General features: G+C 46.7%; 1 protein-coding gene across 2 annotated transcripts in view; it reads left to right on the top strand.

The window, feature by feature from the left end:
• Positions 1 to 6,125: 6,125 nt before the first annotated feature.
• LOC140468141 (uncharacterized) overlaps positions 6,126 to 17,052 on the top strand; it is a 318,469-nt gene continuing 307,542 nt past the window's right edge. Inside the window, exon 1 of one of the 2 annotated variants that reach the window (XM_072564343.1) lies at positions 6,126 to 6,791. In XM_072564343.1, the coding sequence (XP_072420444.1) occupies positions 6,710 to 6,791 (82 nt within the window). In that variant the 5' untranslated portion in view covers positions 6,126 to 6,709. The remainder of the gene's footprint in view (positions 6,792 to 17,052) is intronic. The other variant, XM_072564344.1, reaches the window with a different exon arrangement.

The following is a 17,052-nucleotide window of genomic DNA, read 5'->3' on the forward strand; positions in this document are numbered from 1 at the left end:
ACCACTTTCTCTGCCAGTTCATTTCAAACATTAATCACTCTGTGTAAAAAACGTTGCCCTTCATGTCCTCTTTAAATCATTCGCCTCTCACCTCAAAGATATGCCCCCTAGTTTTAAATTTCCCTGCCCCAGGATCGGTCAGTCACTTACGGTACCCTGCTCTGCACAAGTCTCTTGAGAAAGTGAGGACTGCAGATGCTGGAGATCAGAGTGGAGAGTGTGTTGCTGGAAAAGCGCAGCAGGTCAGGCAGCATCCGAGGAGCAGGAGAATCAACGTTTTGGGCATAAACCCTTCACCAGGAATGAGGCTTGTGGGCCAGAGCTGAGAGGTAAGTGGGAGGGGGGTGTGTTTGGGGGAAGGTAGCTGAATGGAAGTGGACGAAAGTGAGGGAGAAGGTGATAGGTCAGAGGGGGGAGTGATGGACAGGTCTGGAGGGCGGTGCTGAGTTGTAGGCTTGGGAGTGGGATAACGTGGGGGGAGGGGAAATGAGGAGGCTGTGGAAATCCACATTTATCCTGTATGCTTGCAGGGTCCCAAGGCAGAATATGTGGCGTTCCTCCTGCAGAGGTGCTGTCAGAAATTTACCTGTACCTCTACCAATATCCGTTGCACCCGATGTGGTCTTCTCTACATCGGGGAGACAGGACGTCTTCTTGCGGATCATTGCAGAGAACATCTCTGGGACACCTGCACCCACCAACCCCACTGCCCCGTGGCTGAACACTTCTACTCCCCTTCTGACTCCATCAAGGACATGCAGGTCCTGGGCTTCCTCCCAAGCCATTATCACCCGACGCCTGGAGAAAGAACACTTCATATTCTATCTTGGGACCCCGCAAGCACACAGGATAAATGTGGATTTCGACAGCCTCCTCATTTCCCCTCCCCCCACATTATCCCAGTCTCAAGCCTCCAACTCGGCACCGTCCTCTGGACCCATCCATCACTCCTCCCTCTGACTTATCATCTTCTCCCTCACCTTCATCCACCTATTGCTTTCTCAGCTACCTGCCCCCAACCCCACCCCCACCCATTTATCTCTCAGCCCCAGCCCACAAGCCTCATTCCTGATGAAGAGCTTGTGCCCAAAATGTCGACTCTCCTGCTCCTCAGATGCTGCCTGACCTGCTGTGCTTTCCCAGCAACACATTCTCGACGCAAGTCTCTTGAGAATCCATTTCACCTTTCCATTTGGCTTACTAGCTCTTGGGAGGTACGGTGGCTCAGTGGTTGGCACTGCAACCTCACAGCACCAGGGACCCAGGTTCAATTCTGGCCTTGGGTGACTGTCTGTGTGGAGCTTGCACATTGTCTGCATGGGTGTACTCTGCTTTCCTCCTACAGTCCAAAGATGTGCAGGTTAGGTGGATTGGCTGTGCTAAATTGCCCTGTACAGTCCATAGGTGTGCAGGTTGGGTGGATTAGCCATGGGAAATGTTTAATTACTGGGATAAAGTGGGGTTGCCTTCAGAGGGTCAGTGTAGACTCAATGAGTTAAGTGGCTTCTCTGTCGGGATTCTAACTTGACATCACCTTCTGGCTTTGCCACATGGGTTTGACCATCCTGGCTCCATTCTCCCACCCAGTATGCCCTTTGACATGTGATAGCTCCATCCTGCCCCAGCTGCAAAGCAACCAGACTAAATTATTTGGATGACCCTCATGAGTCAAGCTGTCTTTTATTTTGTTAAACCCATTATCACCACAAAAACCTCCACTGAAGCAATGAATCACTCCAGACTCTTCACAGGATGAAACAATATTTGCCAATGAGTCACGTGAGGAGACAAGAGGTCAGATGGTGAAATGGTTCAGTCAAAGAGTTCCATTCGCCAAAGTGCCCTGAAGGAGGACATTTAAGTGGAGAGGGTTTGGAGGGGGAATTTCCAGAATTAGGCTCCAGGCAACTGTACAAAAGTAAGGAGTGCGGATGCTGGAGATTCAAGTCGAGAGTGTGGTGCTGGAAAAGCACAGCAGGTCAGGCAGCATCCGAGGATCAGGAGAGTTGACTGATGAAACTTCCTGATGAAGGGCTTTTTCCCGAAACATTGACGCTCCTAGTCCTCGGACACTGCCTGACCCGCTGTGCTTTTCCAGCGCCACATTCTCGACTCCAGGCAACTACGGGCAAGGCCAGAAATGGTGGAATGAAACTGGGGGGACACACAAGGCTCAGAGATCTTAGAAGGCGGATAGGAAACAGCAATTCCCCTTAACTGAGCAGGAGGAGGCCATTCAGCCCCTTGAGCCTGCTCTGCCTTTCAATACCATCATGGCTGATCTCATCACTTTTCTGCCCGCTCCCTATAACTCTTCAGCCCATTACCAACTGAAAATCTCCTTCTTATATTGACCCAACGTCCCAGCCCTCTGGAATAATAGACTCCACAGATTGACAACTCTTCAAGAGAAGTCACCTCCCCTCGTCTCTGTTGAAAGCAGACTTAGTTGATGAGTCAGTAAAGAGATGGGTGGGGGACATCATTTTAAGGTGAAAAGGTAAGAGGCTTAGGGAGGATTGAAGACTCTCCACCCAGAATATGGTGGAAATTGGGAATGGACTGCCTGGGAGGACAGGAAAGCTTATAAAGCAAGGCAATGAGCACTTGAAATGTCCAATATTCAAGGCTATTGGCCAAGTGCTGGAAAGTGGGATGGATTGGTACAGACTCAATGGGCTGAAGGGCCTCTTCCATGCCTGTGTTTCAACATATATCTCTGTGAACGGACCTTTACTTGAGCTCTTTATGACCCCAGTTCTTACACTGGCTCCAGGTACAGCAACACTCTGCCTTTAAAATCCTTGCCTTTGTTTCCAAATCCCTCCAGGCCTTGCATCTTTGTTATCTCTACAATCTCCTTCGGCCCCTGAATCCTTTGAGTTTTCTGTGCTCCTGTGATCCTGATGTTTTTGTGCCAAATTCTGGACTTGTACACATCTTTCGTTTCAATCGTTCCAACTGGCTGGACTCCAGACTCTGAAATGTGCTGTTTACACCTCTCTTGTCTCTATCCATTTCTCCTTCCCTCACACATTCCTTAGAACCTAAGTATTTTGACTCAGCTTTCTGGCCCAACACTTGTCCTAACATCTTCACTATGTTGTTCAGTGTCAGATTTATTGGATAAAAATAAGATAGGCATTGCTTCACTCTCACATCAGGGAGAGATATGAATGTTGGAGGCTGAGGGATGGCCTTATAGAGGTTTATAAAGTCATGAGGGACATGGTTTTAGGGTGAATAGACAAGGTCTTTTCCCTGGGGTGGGGGAGTCCAGAACTAGAGGGCATAGGTTTAGGGTGAGAGGAGAAAGATATAAAAAGGACCGAAGGTGCAACTGTTTCACTCAGAGAGTGGTATGTGTATGGAATGAGCTGCCAGAGGAAGTGGTAGAGGCTGGTACAATTGCAACATTTAAAAGGCATCTGGATGGGTACATGAATAGGAAGGATTTAGAGGGTTATGGGTCAAGTGCTGGTAAATGGGACTAGATTAATTTAGGATATTTGGTTGGCATGGACGAGTTGGACCGAAGGGCCTGTTTTTTCCTTGCTGTACATCTCTGTGACTCTGTGGTGAGTTTAAACACACCTCAGGCAAGGGGAAAGATTGGGAAAATGGATTTTCCTGGTGACTTAGCCGGTGTAGGAACTGAACCCACACTGTTGACATCTCAACCCAGCCCTGCAAGCTAACCGGCTCCCACGTTGGCTAACCCTCAGGATGTCTCGTGATAAAGGTGCCATCAAAATACATACAATGTCCACCAATGGCAGTGAAGGTGTTTGATTGAAACATGAGATAGATGGAGTTTTGTTAAGCAGAGGTATTAAGAGATAGGAACAGTTTGGAGGGATATGGGCGCAGAGCAGGCAGGTGGGACTAGTTTCGTTTAAGATTTTGTTCTGCATGGACTGGTTGGATCGAAGAGTCCATTTCCATGTTGTATGCCTCTATGTAGGCCCAAAGCAGCTATATGGAGTTAGGCCACAGTTCGGTCTGAGGGGCAGAACGGGCTCAACGGGCTGAATGGCCTACTCCTGTTCATGTGTTCCGGTGCATGGGCATAAACTGTGCATTAAATCGAATTGATGCAGAAGCATGGAGAGACTGGACAAAAGTAACATTAGTGGTCCATCAGTTCCGAGTTTGGAAAGTTATGTGTTCAAGGCAGCTGTGTGTGGGTGAGCTTTAGGCTAGCTAGTCAGTGAAAGAAAGGACTGCACTGTCAAAATGACTCTGTAGATTACGTAATCCTTCATAATTAATTGCAAGTGTGGCAGGGAGAACTGGTATGTGGAGGGTGTGGTTACAGCAAGTTTGGTGTAAATTGGTAATTGGGGAATACTACACTCAGAATTATCCATTCAGTCTGATTTTAGTGTGAAACATTCTGTAATGGGAAATCATTATGAATGATTTGGGGGATAGGAATTTTATCCCTTGCGGTTGTGCATGTGTAGGATGAATCATTTTGTAAGCCAGAGAAGTCAAACTGCTGCAGTCAATGACCATCAATCAACAACAATAATTTGGATTCATATAGCAGCCTTGCTGCAGTGTAACATCCCCTCCCACTTCACAGGAGCATTACCAAACAGCTAAGGGGATAGTGGGATATGGACCAAATACAGGCAAGTAGGACTGGTTTAGTTTGGGAAACTTATTTGACATGAACAAATTGGACTGTTTCTGTGCTTTATAACTCTATTAAAACAGATGACCAAAGACCTGGCTCCAAAGGATTACTTCAGATGAAGTTTAGAGTTCAAGGAAGGAATGCCAGAACTAAATGAAGGATGGGTTTAGAGACAATTTACAAGACAGAAGGAGGCTATTTGGCCAAAGGTACTCATTCAAGATTAAAATCAAGTTTAAAATCTACCTAGGTTTAGAATTAGAATTAGCTTTAATGTCAAATGAGTACAGTGTAAAGTTTATATCTCGCCACTTACAGCACCATCAAAGGTCCTTAGGTACAGCTTCTTCAGATCTTAAAAAATAGAGAAATAATAAGTCCAGCATTGCAGAAATAAAAGTTCAGAAGACTGGTCTTTATCGACAGATTCGAGAACAGCTTCTTCCCTGCTGTTATCAGCTTTATGAACGGACCTCCCATACAATAGAGTTGGACACAGTCAGAAGTCACACGAAAAGCAGGTTATAAGCCAACAGGTTTATTTGAAATCACGAGCTTTCGGAGCCCTGCTGCTCCATCACTTCACCTGGTCTATAACCCGTGTCGTGTGACTTCTGACCTTGTCCGCCCTAGTCCAACATTGGCACCTCTCATCATATTAGCATCAATCTTTCTGTGCACCTTCTATCTAGCTGCAACACTATATTCTGTATTCTGTTCTATTACCCTGACGTACTTCTGTAAGGTATGCTATGGCTGGCTAGCATACAATACTTTTCATTGTAGTTCGGTACATGTAACAGTAATTAAATCAAAATGCCACTCTCCAGTTCTTGAACAGTAACCCTGGAGCTAACAACACCTCAATCTACCTGGATGGGTACATGAATAGCAGGGGTTTAGAGGGATATGGGCCAAATGGCGGCAAATGGGACTAGATTAATTTATGATATCTGGTCGGCATGGACAAGTTAGACCGAAGGGTCTGTACATCTCTATGACTTTAAGCGCATCCCAAGTTTTGTCTCATCAAGGTGTGGGGGTGCCAGTGTTGGACCAAGTGAAAAATCACACACCAGGTTACAGACTTCCAAATAAACATGTTAGACCATAATCTGGTGTGGTGTGATTTTTAACTTTGTCTCACTAAGAGCAAACTATTGATGCTCAAAACCATTGGTATTAAATGCCTTTCGAAAAAAAGATCTGTTCAGGTGCAGTGATCGATTTCCCTCAAATATCTCTCAACCTGGAAACGATTCGTTCGGCAGGCTGCAAGTAACCAGCCTCCCCTGTTTGGACTGCAGCTGGGCATTTTATTTTGCATGAGAGTAGTCGTGGAAAAAAAAGTAATTTAATGAATGAACAGGGCGCCTCCTTTGGAATCAAGTTGCACGGAGATAAAATTTCGATTGACTTTCTCTCTTTGCAAATTCTTTCTCCAAACTTGTTGCTCTCTCTCTCTCTCTCTCAGCCCTAGGGGAAAAAAAAGACACTGACAGATCAGTGCGGCCAATTGGAAGTTGATGGAGCTAAACTTGGGGCCAATCTCGTTTGCTGGACAGAGTGACTTTCGGATGTGAGCTGAGGCCAGCTATGATTTGCTGAGGGTTTTATTGTTTCTCTGTGGTGTCAGTGTCAATGTATTCGAAAGAAGTCCATTTCTCTCTCTCCTTAAACATCGTCACATGTAAATAGGGGGGTGGGGGAGGAGGAGAAATCGAGTGTAACTTCCTCGGATCTTTTTTTTTTTAAAAAAAATCCTCATCTCTTCCACCCCCACCCCCCACTTTTTTTTTAAGAAAAATGTCGAGTGAAGAAGTCTTGTAAAATCAGTGCCTGCACACAACAAGAGAGAAGGAGCAGCTTTAACTTTCTCCTGGTCCTGCGGTGCACAGGCAACAGTATAGATGTAGCACCTATACACGCTGTGAAGGACTTGGAAACTTTAAAACACACACACACACACACACACACAACTGTCTTCAGAGGGGGGGAAGGAGGAGAAGGTGAACAATTGGGAGAGAAAGAGAAACCAAAAAAAAAGGAAATTCATGTCATTTGGAGATGGAACAACGGGACATCAGAAAGAGGCAGCTGTCAGCCCGAGTGATTTTATTTGTGGTAACACTGACAATTGTCAAAGCAGGTAAGTGGACTTCTTTAAATGCACTGTCTCAGCTCTCCTTTAGGAAACACACTTTCCTCTTGCACTGACTTTTAAAAATGTGTGTGCTTTTAGTTTCCAGAACAGACCTCGTGGTGAAAAGCATTATGCTGGATTATGATAGTGTTGCAAATAGGCAAAGATTCTCTACTCCAACTTTTCCGCCGCCTTTTTTTATAAAAAAAAGTTATGTGTTCCACTCTCGGAATTTAAACAAAAACTGTTTCCCAAAAGAGCAAGTTTTACCCATAACAGTCCACCCCCTCGTATTTGCTGTGCTTTTCACTGACCGCCAGTAAATAGGGTTGCTCAATTAATTTTCCCAATGAGAAGTGACAGTTAACTGAATTTCTTTTTCCCTGCAGTGTTGATCTATTGTCCTGCCGCGGGTTGGTGGAAACAGAGGCATTGTGTTTTACATTGTCATTAACAGCATCATTTGTCAAACTCTTTCTCTGTGTTTTGTTATAGCATCGTCCTTGACACCATCTCCCCTCAGTCCTGCATCTGAACGTGAACAGTACAGTACAGTACAGTAACGCTTCAGAGTGACTGGGGCTGCAAATGCTTTTTAGGGGAATGCAGCTATTCAGTCTTAAAAGGGCAATTTGTTCTTAAAGAGGTAATGGCGCGGTTTAGAACAAACCCCATGTTACTGCACTGTTGGGTTGGCCATGTGATCAAAGGTGAAGCCTGTGGTTTCTGATTTGGAGGCTTAGATTGTAAGGCTGAAAATCAGTGGCGAAGCAGTGTGGTGGGCCCCACCTGTTGACCTCATTCTGGAGAGGTGGGAAGTTCTTCTTGTACGGTTGCGGATGGGGCTTGGCATGGTGCTGACTGCAGGAATGCCTGAGCTAATGGGATTTCCCTTTTGAGAACACGGTGCCCTGTTTCTGAGGGTGTGCTGGGCCAGGCTAGGCTGGACTTGCTGCCAGCTGCAGTACCTTTTAGCCTCAGGAGCTAAGAAAGAAAATGAGAAAAAGTTGACGTGTGGGATGGGCTTGAGGGTCAGGGGTAGCAGACTTCCCTTCGGATAGCTAATGGCTCACACAATGTCTCATCCCAATGTCAGGTCAAAATCAAGGGGCTGAATGGCCTGTTGCAGTGATTCTGCTTTTTTTTGTGATTCTTTCCACCCATTTGTTTGAGGTGTGCAGCCCAGACACATGCTGCAGAATGAGCGAGGGACTTTGTGAAATCCTTTCGTATGATTTCAGAACAGGGTGGGCTAAGTGATCCGTTAGTGTCATTGTAGCTCGTGTGTAAAAGCTACAAGTTTATCATTAGTCCCCACTTCGCGTACAGGAGTGAGCGTTGCAGGGTGTTGGTCTCTGCAAGGACTTGCCCCCGTGGCTGGGTTGCCGGGGGTTCAGAGTTGGCAGAATTGTAGCTTGGCGCGGATAGGATTTAAAACAAATCTGGCTTTTTCTCTTTTTCCTGCTGCAGTTTTCCCACTGACCTCCCTGCAGAGGTCCAGGCAAGGGGTTTCTGCTCTGGTCCCCTCCTACGCAGTTCCCACTGGAATGTGCTGGGGTCAGCGATTCCAGTCGTAGTCATTGTCCCCTCCTGACCTGCAGCCCCACAGCTGTCTGCCATCCCAGGATGAGTTGCTAATACTGGCTCTTGGCCCGTTCATTTTGTCCAAATTCAGACTGCCAGGCCGACCTGATGTCCCTCTCTGTGTCCACTCTCACTATCTTCCCTTCAGGACGAAGTGAGTTTGAAATTTGCAATTAAAAGTAACCACAACAGGGCCAGTCTTGGCTTCCCCCTGAGGGCAGTACTTGAGCAGGGAACTGGATGTCTGTGACTATCTTCTGAAGTGTATCGTTGTGTGGCTGCTGGCTGTTACATAATGCAGCACTCGAGACGGTGAGCAGGAATGTGCTCAAACATGGATCCCCCTTTTGGAGATATTAGGGCCAGATTGGGACCAGTGCAGGTATAGCACAGCTTTGGCAGTACCGACTAGATGGACCGAAGAGCCTCCTTGCCCCGAGCGATTCTGTAATTTTATAGCTTGATGGAGTGTCTTAAGTGAGCAGAGAGAGAGAGAGGTTGAGGGAAAGAATTCCAGACCTTTGGATGCAGGCAGGTGAAAAAGCAACGCCACCACTGATGGTAAGATGGAGCAGGAGGCAGGGATCAGCGGAATATAGAGGTCTCAGGAAGATCATAGGATTGGAGAAGGTTACAGAGAGAGTGTGGGCATTGGATACCACGGGGTGAGATTTAAATTCCAGGGGTCGCTGCACTGTGAGATAACATAACTGAGAGGTCCGCCTTGCCTGAAATCATGCCTGAAATCAATGTTTTTGTTGTCATTGTTGGTACAAGTATTAATCTCCAACAGAACATAGAATGAAATCTCATAGCAAATGCCATGCAGAGGTCTGCAAATCCAGCCTGTACCTCACTTTCAGGCTCCAGCTCAGTCTGCGGGAACTCTCAAATCACATCAGGTGGTTGTGCGCTGTAAAACCAGCCCAGAGACTCGGCTACTACACCCACACTTTCACAAAGTGAGGGAGCGCTGCCTGTGTTTGCACGGGGCACTGACCTGAAGCCTATTAAGTGGATGTCAAAGATTTAGTGGCGTAACTTTGCAGAAAAGGAGCAGGGAACTTTTCTTTGCAAATCTTCACTCAGAGGGTCATAAAGATGTACAGCACAGAAACAAATCCTTCAGTCCAACTTGTCCATGCCGACCAGATATCCCAAATGAATCTATTCCCATTTACCAGCAGAGGGATTGAGGATATGGGCTCCTTTGCAAGAAAATAGGTGATTAAGGCCAAGTTGTTTCTGGAATCTTAATGTGCATACATCAGGATTGCGCAATAGCTCTGAATGAGATAATGTTCAGGATATAATAGCTCCACCCACTCTACAGATTTCTCAGAGTCTGAGAATGGAGAGAGGGGTGTTCTGTTCCAGTTTAAGGAGGGAGTAGCTGAATCTGGACCAGCTCCCTAAGGTCCAAGTCATTCCCCTTGAGCAAATGCACTCGTACCTACTGTGATTATGCAATAAGTCTTTCTATCTCAGAAAGTCCTGTTCTGTAGATACATCATGTTGTGTATCCTCCACCTTTAGATAGGCCTAAGTCAAGGGAGGTTTGGTGGCATTGAACCACCCTCACCCAGTGCCCCATGTTGTTAGAAGTGACACATGCCGCAAGGTGCCAGCAGTGGTCATGGAGTTACAAAGGTCTGTAGTGTGGAAACAGGCCCTTCAGCCCAACTAGCCCATGCAGACCAGTTGTCACAATCTGAACTAGTCCCATTTGCCTGTGTTTGGTCTAATCTCTCCATACCTGTCCCATTCGTGGGCCTGTCTAAATGTTTCTCAGCTGACGAAATTGCATTTGCTTCCACCACCACCTCTGGCAGCCTGCTCCAGTCACTCACTAACCTCGATGTGAAAATGTTGCCCCTCTGGACTCTTTTTATCTTTCCCCCCCTCACCTGAAACCTATTCCCTCTAGTTTCAGACTCCCCTATGTGGGGTAAAGTTGTCTGCTATCTACCTTATCTGTGCCCCTCAATAAGGTCACCCCTCAGTCTCTTATGCTACAGGGAAAGAAGTCCCAGCCTATCTGACCTGTCTTTACAACTGAAGCCTTCCCGTCCAGGTGGCACCCGAGTAAACCTTTCCTGCACTCTTAATAGTTTAATAATACCCTTCCCTTCCTATAGCAGGACAACCAGAATTGCCCACAGTACTCCAAATGTGGCCTCACCAACATCTTGTACAGCTGCAACTAGATGTTCCAACATACACACGCACACACACACACACATGAATATGTAAAAACACGTGTAGCATGTAAGTGTGTCTACTCATATGTGCATGCATACTCACATGTACTGGCATGTACACACACATACAAACACACATATGGACCAGGTTAACAGCCCCAATCAGGGAACTCAGATTCCATGAGATCCATGTGGCTGACCTCGTTACAATCGCTACATAAACCAATTAACATTTTGAATGAACCTTGCAACTCATTAGAACCTTGCCCTGAGAAGGGTCACTTGACCTCAGAGAATCTGAGTTCCCTGATTAGGGCTGTTAATCTGGTCCAATCAGGGAGCCCTGGCTGACAGATACAAACAGGAGGGTCAGAGGTTCTGTTCACTCAGAGAGCTGGCTCTGAAGGAGCTGGGCCAAGGACTCTCCGGGTGTATATAGTGGGAGACTTGGTGATAGGATACCAGCCTCTCTGGAGTTATTTCATCAAGTGTGGATTCAAGGGACAGCAGGCCCCACCCCAGGTCCCACACAGCTCACTTATTTCTATAGCTTCTGTACTATCTCCATGATGCCTCTTGGAAGTTCTCTTGTCCTTGACATCTCCTGCTCCATTGCTCCCATTACAAACTGAATCAGCTGAGCAGCCAGCATCCTGATGGAAGTGGTTTCCCTCTTCAGGCAGCATTCCACCCCCATCCCATCCCACTCATGTACCTGTCCTTGCAAATCACATCTCTATCACTCACCTCCCTTCCTTCTTCACTTGAATGTCTTCCTCACAAATCCATGCCCATTTTGGAATCTCTTTGACCATGCTGACCGCAGCTTGGTGAAGTGAGTGAAGATTGGCGAGTGCTTGTGGTTAATGTCTTTGGCCAAGTCAACTTACTGCCAAGGCTCCCCATTGTCTGACCTGGGGTGGGGCAGGGGGTGCTGCTGTCCCTTGAATCCACACTTAATGAAATAACTCCAGAGAGGTTGGTATCCTGTCACCAAATCACCCTTTAGTTTCACATGCAGAGTTCCTTGACACTGATCCAGCTCCCTCAGAGCCAGCTCTCAGAGTGAACAGAACCTCTGACCCTCCTGTTGATATCTGTCAGCCAGGGCTCCCTGATTGGACCAGGTTAACAGCCCCAGTCAGGGAACTCAGATTCTATGAGGTCAAGTGACCCTTCTCAGGGCAAGGTTCTGATGAGTTGCAAGGTTCATTCAAAATGTTAATTGGTTTATGTAGAGATTGTAACAAGATCAGCCAGGTGGATCTCCTTGAATCTGAGTTCCCTGATTGTACCAGGTTAACAGCCCCAATCAGGGAGTCCTGGCTGACAGATATAAACAGGAAGGTCATAGGTTCTCTTCACTCCAGGGACTGGCTCTGAGTTGGCTGGTCATGGTCCGTGTGCAGAGCACATGTGAATAAAGGGTGACTTGGTGATGGGATACCGGTCTCCATGGAGTTATTTCAGTTTGAATATTGAATCCTGACTGCAGCGCTCAAATTGACACTTAATTTAGTAAAATTTGCAAATTTAACACACTGGTCCAACTCATCTTGTATCCCACAAAATGAAGCTCTTGCATGTTCATGGCCAATATTACTGTATTTTCTGTCCGGACTCCAGTGAACGTGCATGTGGACCAGATTCATTTTTTGAATAGACAAAATTTATAAATGGTATTAATCAATGTGTCGTTATGTCTGGCGATGAGGTAGTTAACCAAGACACACGTTTATTATAGGGACAGGAAAGTTGGAAAGTCTGTGCACATTTTACAAATTCTTAAAGAACCCATTTACCCAGAGCAGGTTAATGTCCAGACATTGAGAAACATGATCCTTCAATCTCCCTCAGAATGGCTTCCTACAATGGTGTAGAGTCTTGGTGGAATTGCACCTGGAGTGTTGTGTGTGATTTTGGTCACTTAGTTAAGGAAGGACTAAACACTTCTGCAATTATGACCACACATTGAGTATCAAGGGGAAGCATGCACTGGCACGTTACAGGCCTTTCTAGACTAGAGGGCATCGCAGGGGCTGGGGTAACGTTTTTGATAAGTTTCCATGCCGGTGTTTCCAAGTTAAATTTTGTTTACCCCTACATGGGCTGTTTAACCAGATCAATGCTTTCATTTAAATCGAGAGAGAGAGAGAGAGAGTGAGTGAGTGCAACAGAGGTTCACCAGAATAATCAGTTCTGAGGAGGGGTCACTCGACCCCAAAACGTTAACTGTTTCTCTCCCCACAGATGCTGCCAGGCGTGCTGAACTTTTCCAGCAATTTCTGTTTTGGTTTCTGATTGACAGCAATTCAACTTGCTTCTTCCTCACCAGACACATTCCTGGGTTGGTGGGACTTTGTGACAGGCCTGCACTCTCTAGAGTTCAGAAGAATGAGAGGTGATTTCATTGAAACTTACAAAATTCTTAATGGGTCGGATGCAGAAGGGGTGTTTTCCCAGGGTAGGGGTGTGTGTGGAACCAGGGTCACGGTTTCTTTGCTGTCGAGACTACTTAATAGTCAGAGTCGACACATTTAGGAGTTGGAAGAGGAGGCATTTCCGCATTTGGCCGGTGGTGAGTCTTTGGAATTTTTTGCTTCAGAGGGCTGGTGAGGCTTAGTCATTGAGTGTGTTCAAGACAGAGATTAGTAGATTTCTGGATACCCAATAAATTAAGGGATGTAGGCATAGTATGGGGAAAGTTGCTTTGAGGTTGATGATCAGCTGTGCTCTGGGATGGTGGAACAGTTTCAACAGGCCCCATTTCCTACTCCAGACCTATTTCCATCTCCATCACTATCTCATACTCGCTGGCACTCCCCAGGCAGACCTAAGAGTTGTTGGGAAAGAAATACAACTTGCATGTATCGGAGAACAATGTGCAGCCCTCAATTTGAACAAACTAATCTCTTCAGTTTGTAGTTTCTTTGGAACAATTACACGCTTGAATGGCAAAATCATTGGTAGGCATTCCAATCCCCTTTTATCTTGGGAGTTCATTGACGTCTGTAATTCGTTCGGATTGTTCTAAATTAGCCACCATCAGGTAAATATCCCTAACCAGCTGGAGGACCACATTGCAATTCAGAAGAGTTTAAATTAAACTGTTATTACTTTTTCTTCTCTGGAAGTACTGAGATTTTTGTGCAGTAGCCAAGCTTCCATTAGAAGGGAGTCAGCTCCGATTCCAATTATAGTCCAGCTTCAGCCCTGGGTGTAGTTGCATCTCTCTTGTGTTCTTGACATTCCTCCTGCTGACGCGGATTGAGCTTTCCAAGTTGTTGGAAGAGGAGGCTTAATTGGAGCAGAAGCACAAGCTGGTCAGGCTGAATGGTCTGTTTCTGTATTTTTAAATACTTCGGAGTCATCAGTACAGTTAGGGCAAAGTATTTTCTTTGAAAACTGATTCTGACAGAGCTAACAGCTCACGTAATATTTAATATTTTTTTTCTAAGGATTAGATTAGATTAGATTACTTACAGTGTGGAAACAGGCCCTTCGGCCCAACAAGTTCACACCGACCCGCCGAAGCGCAACCCACCCACACCCCTACATTTACCCCTTACCTAACACTACGGGCAATTTAGCATGGCCAATTCACCTGACTTGCACATCTTTGGACTGTGGGAGGAAACCGGAGCACCCGGAGGAAACCCACGCAGACACGGGGAGAACGTGCAAACTCCACACAGTCAGTCGCCTGAGGCGGGAATTGAACCCGGGTCTCCGGCGCTGTGAGGCAGCAGTGCTAACCACTGTGCCACCGGGCCGCCCACGTGCCGATCATCTCAATTGAAATATAAACGTGAGCACAGAATAGTTGTTGCCTCCTTTTTTATTTGATCTTGTGGTTTCTGCCTCTCACTCACCACAGTCAGCGTACAGTGGTAATGTCCATACCTCTAGGCTAGAAGGTTGTGGGTTTGTGCCCCGTCAGTATGTTATATACATGTCTAAGCAGGTTGATGGAGAATATAAGCTTTTGTACTTCTCCAATGTACATGAGTGAAGGAATACGGAGCTAGATCAGCTTTTTTTTCTGGGATTGAAAAGAGAGACTGCTGGAAAAAGTCAACAAGTCTGAGTTATGCTGCAGGTACACAGGGTAGTAAAGAAGACATTTAGCATGTTTGCCTTCATTGCTGAGACCAGGCGAAAGTGAGGACTGCAGACGCTGGAGATCAGAGTCAAGATTAGAGTGGTGCTGGAAAAGGACAGCAGGTCAGGCAGTATCCGAGGAGCAGGAGAATTGACGTTTCGGGCATAAGTTCTTCATCAGGAATGCTTATGCTCAAAAGGTCGATTCTCCTGCTCCTTGGGTGCTGCTTGACCATCTGTGCTTTTCTAGCACCCACACCTTTCAAGCTGAAACAGCCACCTGAACAGGCAGGTAGGGTTAATATTTCGTACAGACATTGGCACCTGTGACAGTGCAGCACCCTTGCAGATGAGACAGTGAGCTCAGGCTATCTGTCTGTCTGGGTGGGTGGGTATAACAATCTCCTTGTACTATTTGTCAGAAGAACAAGGAGAGTTCTTCCCCAGCGTCCTGGCCAATTCCTCAGTCTTTTTTTCAATTAATTCATTTGCGGGAGTTACTGGCTGGGTCAGTATTTATTGCCCATTCCTAGTTGCCCCTTGACAAGGTGGGAGTGAGCTGCCTTCCTGAACCGCTGCAGCCCACCTACTGTGGGTTGATCCACAATGCCCCTTAGGGAGGGAATTCCAGGATTTGATCCAGTGACACTTAAGGAACAGCGGCATGTTTCCAAGTCAGGATGGTGGGTGGCTTGGAGGGGAACTTGCAGGTGGTGGTGTTCCCATGGAGCTACTGCCCTTGCCCTTCTGGATGGAAGTGGTCGTGGGTTTGGAAGGTGCTGACTGAGGATCTTTAGTGAATTTCTGCAGTGCACCTCGTACACACTGCTGCTTCTGAGCATCTTCATTGCGAGAAAGCAGATTTATCGGCCCATTGTCCTATTGCTGTTTGTGGGAGCAGGATAGAATCATAGAATCCCTACAGTATGGGAACAGGCCATTTGGCCCGACAAGTCCACACCGACCCTCCAAGGAGATCCCACCCAGACTCATTCCCCTATTACTCTACATTCCCCCTGACTAATGCACCTAGCCTACGCACCCCTGAACACTATGGGCAGTTTCCCGTGGCCAATCCACCCTAACCTGCACATCTTTGGACTGTGGGAGGAAACCGGAGCACCCGGAGGAATCCCACACAGACACTGGGAGAATGTGCAAACTCCACACAGACAGTTGCCCAAGGGTGAAATTGAACCCAGGTCCCTGGTGCTGTGAGGCAACAGTGCTAACCACTAATCCACAGTGCCACCCCATTGCATTTCTGATCTGACAGATGTGACTACACTTAGAAAAGTACCTGTCTGAAGTAGTTTGAGACAACATGGAAAGCATCGTGGAAGTACAAGTCTTTCCTTCAAACTCTGGTTAGACATCTAAGTTACGTGGCAAAAGTGAGGATCTTCCACTTCAGAACACTTCAACCCCAGGGCGTCAATGTGGACTTCACTAATTTGCTCATTTTCCTTCCCCACACCTTACCCTCCAACCTTCCAGCTCAGCACTGTCCTCATGACCTATCCTACCTGCCAATCTCCCTTCCCACCTATCTGCTCCACCCTCCCCTCTGACCTATCACCTCCATCCCCAACCCCATTCACCTATTGTACTCTTTGCTACCTTCCCCCACCCTCCCCTCTGACCTATCACCTCCATCCCCAACCCCATTCACCTATTGTACTCTTTGCTACCTTCCCCCACCCTCCCCTCTGACCTATCACCTCCATCCCCAAACCCATTCACCTACTGTACTCTTTGCTACCTTCTCCCCAGCCCCACCCCACCATTTATCTCTCCACCCTGGAGGCCTCCTGCCACTCTTCCTGATGAAGGGCTTTTGCCCGAAATATCGATTTTCCTGCTCCTTGGATGCTGCCTGACCTGCTGTGCTTTTCCAGCACCACTCTGCTCTAAAATCTAAGTTATGTGCTCCAGTTCCTTTTGCGAAGTTGCTTCAATGAATAGGAGATGCACAGTACTGGATATTTCTGGAATACAATTACAAAGCGGGCAGGAGTAGTACATTAATGTTGGGAAGGGCTGTGAACAGGAGTAGAACCGGTGGGGAGGTGAGGGAACCGGTGCCAGGGAAGGATTGTCTCAGCTGCTGCATTTACAGTATCAAAGACACAGGAAACCTGTTTGAAGTTTGGCTCCCTTTTCAGACATAGAGAGCTGGCCTGGGGTCTGACTTATCACAAAACTCTGATGGCAGCTTGTTTTCACTTTGCAAACAACGGTGACACACAAAACCTTTCCCTTTCAACTTGCTACTGCCCCACTTTTATCCCATGCACAGTTTTTACAAAAAAACGGAAAGTTAACCAGGTTGTTATTTTTAACCCATTTGTGACTTCAAGCATCATTGGCGAAGTCAGTGA

The sequence above is a fragment of the Chiloscyllium punctatum genome, chromosome 46 (assembly GCF_047496795.1).
Source record: "Chiloscyllium punctatum isolate Juve2018m chromosome 46, sChiPun1.3, whole genome shotgun sequence".
Lineage (NCBI taxonomy): Eukaryota > Metazoa > Chordata > Chondrichthyes > Orectolobiformes > Hemiscylliidae > Chiloscyllium > Chiloscyllium punctatum.